The sequence below is a fragment of the Ochotona curzoniae genome, unplaced genomic scaffold, assembly GCF_017591425.1.
Source record: "Ochotona curzoniae isolate NIBS_2020 unplaced genomic scaffold, NIBS_Ocur_1.0 scaffold_2453, whole genome shotgun sequence".
Taxonomy (NCBI): Eukaryota; Metazoa; Chordata; class Mammalia; order Lagomorpha; family Ochotonidae; genus Ochotona; species Ochotona curzoniae.
Window position 1 is genome coordinate 9,553,312 of NW_024467094.1, and position 3,823 is coordinate 9,557,134.

Below are 3,823 nucleotides of genomic sequence, written 5' to 3' on the forward strand. Positions count from 1 at the left end.
ACACCAAACCATTCTTGGTTCCCTGGCTGTGACCATGTCCCACACATTCACAGTTCTGTGGCCCCGCAAGTGTGGGATACTGGAGCGCCCAGCCAACCTCGTGTGCCTTACAACTCCTACTCATCCCTCCAAACTCAGTTCAGATGCCCCTTCACTCGGTAGCCCTTTCTGCTTCCTTCTTACCCAGATAGACAGGGATCCCAGTCAACCATGCATGTGTGTGTGCGCTCTTTCTATCGTGCACATGCCTGGCCCTTCGCTTTCTTCCTTATCCTGTAATGAACGCTGGCCCACGTCCCTGGATGGACCACGAGGCACATCCCCACGGGTGTGGCTGGAAGGATGACAATCTCACAGCCACATGCTCTTGGCCATTGCAATGCTCCACAAAAAGAATTTGGGTGAATTGCATTTTCAGTTGAGAGGCAACAGCTCTTCCTTCCCTCTCCCCCATAGGAAACAAGTGATTGCTTTTCTTCCCTCATTTGTGGACGCCCTGCCCATTCCACAGCTTGCACCAGACAGCCCAGCCTGGGGTTCTGATGGATGCAGAGAACGAACGGGTACAGCTCCAAGACCAGTGCTCCTGGGCCGCTCTGCCTGATGTGTGTCTGCGCCGTGTCTTCTGGTGGCTGGGTGACAGGGACAGGTCCAGGGCGGCCCTTGTTTGCAGAAAGTGGAACCAGATCATGTATTCGGCTGACCTCTGGCGCTCCAGGACCATCACCTTCAGCGGGAGGCCCTCCCGGGTGCACGCCTCTGAGTTTGAATCTGCCCTTTGGTATGTGAAGAAATTCGGTCGCTACCTAGAACACCTAGAGATCAAATTCTTGAACCCTTACAATGCCGTCTTAACTAAGAAGTTCCAGGTCACCATGAGGGGCCTCCTGTCGTGTCTGGGCAAGAACAACAGCCGGCTGAAGTCGCTGTCCATTCAGCACCTAGAGCTGGACCGCCTGGTCTGGAGGACCAGCATCCGGGCCTCCTTCATCAAGAGCCTGAGCTTCTTCTTAAAGAAGATGGGAAGGCATCTGGATTACTTGAACCTGAAAGGTGCCAGGCTGACAGTAGAGCAAGGTTGCCACATACTCAACTCCCTGAGCTACCTAAGGAACAAGAATGCAGCCTCCGAGCTCAACATCGAAGACTTCTTCAGCCACCACCTGGCAGTCTACAGCAGCCCCCAGTTCCACAAGACCATGGCCATGTTCCACAACCTGGAGTCCCTGACGCTCAACTACAACTGCATCTCCGATGAGCTGCTCGAGTCACTGTGTGATAACAACGCCGGCACCCTGTGGACCCTCAACATCAAGTGTCACATTCATGATCCCCACGGGCAGGTCATCTGGGGCATGTCCTGGGGCAGACTGGCTGGCCAGGCCCCCAATCTGAAGGTGAACTTCTTCTTTGAGCGGGTCATGAAGTATGAGCGCTTGGCCCGGATCCTCTTGCAGGAGATCCCCGTGAGGAGCATCAGCCTGAGAAGCTGTTACTTCAGCGACCCCGACTGGTCCATGCGGCCCACTCTGACGGAGCTGCTGCCCACCTTCCGGAACACCCTACAGGTGGGCAGAGAGGGAGGGATGCGGGGACCCGCCAGCCCACACACTCACTCAACCCTGACTGGAAATGCTAGGAGATAACACTACGCTAAAACAGCCTCCCTCCACCCTGTAAGATCACAGCAAATGGCAAACACTGCTGCCCACTGCTGCCTAGAGGGGTAATGGGGATTTTCCTGGTGGCTGTCAGCCAAGGTGCAGGCATATAGGCCTGGTGCAGAGAGCAGCCTCTTCCTGCTCTACCACAGGGTCATGGCAGTGCCAGGGAGACCCTGTGGCTCCTGTCATTGGCCCTAAGCCAGGGACCCATCTGATTACAGCAGAGCCTGGAAATGGGGAGACAGAATGGAGATGAACAAACTGAACAAAATTTGTCAATCTGCACTAGAGTTACTGAAGAGCTGAGAGACTCCAGATTGTTCCCTCATCTGGCAGCTTTGTTGTCAATAAAATCAGAACCATTTGACCCTTGGAAGGACTCGGAAGTGTTGGTAGCAGTTGTTATGAAAAGGGATAAATAATCTACAACTAACATAGATGGCTATAGGGCACTAAAAGTTTGGGGAGTATTCATATGGGCCTCTGCCCCATGGAGGCAGGCAAGGCAGACATACAGTGACCAGTGACCCCAACAGGAGAACTTGGGGTCTATAGCTACTCATGGTAGGCAAGCCAATTCATTGCAGGGCCATGGTATGCACCTGCTTCCAGATTCCCAGTTTCACAAACTGGAGGAAACCACCAGCATACTTGATGCAGGGGGACAAGGATCAGTGCTACCTCCAAGAACCCCAAGCTCATTCTCATAAAGCCAGGTCCCGGGAATGTCCTGGACCGGCCCAGCCACTCCTGGCACCACTGCCCACCCACTCCTTCCTCTCCTGTGTTTTTATAGAAACTAACCTTCGAGTTCAACAACAACCACGAGTCCCTGGACGAGGAGCTGCACCTCCTCATCCTATCCTGCCGGAAGCTGTTTTACTTCAAAATCTGGGCTTTCCTTGATGTCAGGTTTGTGGAGCGGATTCTGAAGAGCCAGGAGGAAGGGCAATGTGCCCTACGCACACTCAAGGTGAGGGCCCCACCAACAGCTGGGCTGTCCAAGGAGAAAGGCATGGAGAGGGGCTGGGGAAACCTGCCCGTTGGCCATGCCCAGTTTTGCAGGAGGGAATTGGTGGCTGCCTTTCTTAGTGAGGTCATTCTCCATAGCCATGGTTCTGTCTCCCTGGGTTCAGAAATGTGACTGTGCCGGGTCCTTACAGACTAACAGTAGAGCGAGCATGGCACAGCACTTGCATTGTAGGTCATCTAGAGATGAGTTCAAGTGCAGGCTGATATGCATAGATCAAACGCCTATCCCATGTCATTTGTCTTAAGAGACTTGTGTCACCTGCAAGTGTGGGACCCTGTGAAGGTTCTGGAACAATCCCTCCTGCAAATGCTACCGACAAGGCTCCACGTGGAGGTCAGTGGGGTCCTAACTAACATAGCCTCCATGGGTGTGACATGTGTTTTCTGGTTCAGGTGAGAATTTATACGAACAGATACGAGACGAACGAAGAGGACAGGACTCTGCGGGAAATTTACAGGAAGTACAGAAAGCTGATTGACTCAGAGCTGAACTATTTTGTCATCGCTTACCCCATGATGTAATGAGCATTCTCCAGAGGAACAAAACTTTGGCCTTGAAAAATCATTTCTCATCCCACTGTACCCAAGGAACCCTGTCCCGTCCCAGCCCCCTTTGCCAACATGAGCTGCCCACCAAGGCTGGTGCTGCTGATGCTGTTGAGACCCCAGGAGGTCTGAAGGTGCTGTGTTTACCTTTCTCTGGTTGTCACGTGGTTGTGCCGCAATGCAGAGAACACCAGGCCACTCACGGTGGTTCCTCATGCAGGGACCCTGCCCCCTGCTTACTCGTTCCCACCAACCTATGTAAGGGAGCAGCTATGCCAGCTGGCTGCTGAGCCACGTGATTGCCTTAGAACTGCTGGAGAAGCCAGCTGAACTTGGTGTTAGGGTATTTGCGTGTTGACATGGTCGGGTGGCACATGCTTGGGAGCCCGCCAGCCCCACCCTGGCAAAGGACCAAGCCGGGGTGTCCCCAGTGTCATCAGGAACCTGTTCGGAGCCAGAACTCCTACAGAGAGAGCTAGACTCCTGGCCCATTGGCCTCCGGGCTGTCCTGCCTCAGCTTTGCACGTGTGTGAGCCTCTCTTCCTAACGGGGGCTGCATTGGGCCCAGCCTGATGTGAGCA

General features: G+C 53.9%; 1 protein-coding gene across 1 annotated transcript; it reads left to right on the forward strand.

The window, feature by feature from the left end:
- Window positions 1-271: 271 nt before the first annotated feature.
- On the forward strand, window positions 272-3,487 carry FBXO39 (F-box protein 39). The gene is made up of 3 exons (XM_041000930.1): window positions 272-1,568; window positions 2,461-2,637; window positions 3,090-3,487. The coding sequence occupies exons 1-3, from the start codon at window positions 543-545 to the stop codon at window positions 3,216-3,218; spliced, it is 1,332 nt and encodes a 443-aa protein (XP_040856864.1). The 5' UTR covers window positions 272-542; the 3' UTR covers window positions 3,219-3,487.
- The last annotated feature ends 336 nt before the right edge of the window (window positions 3,488-3,823 follow it).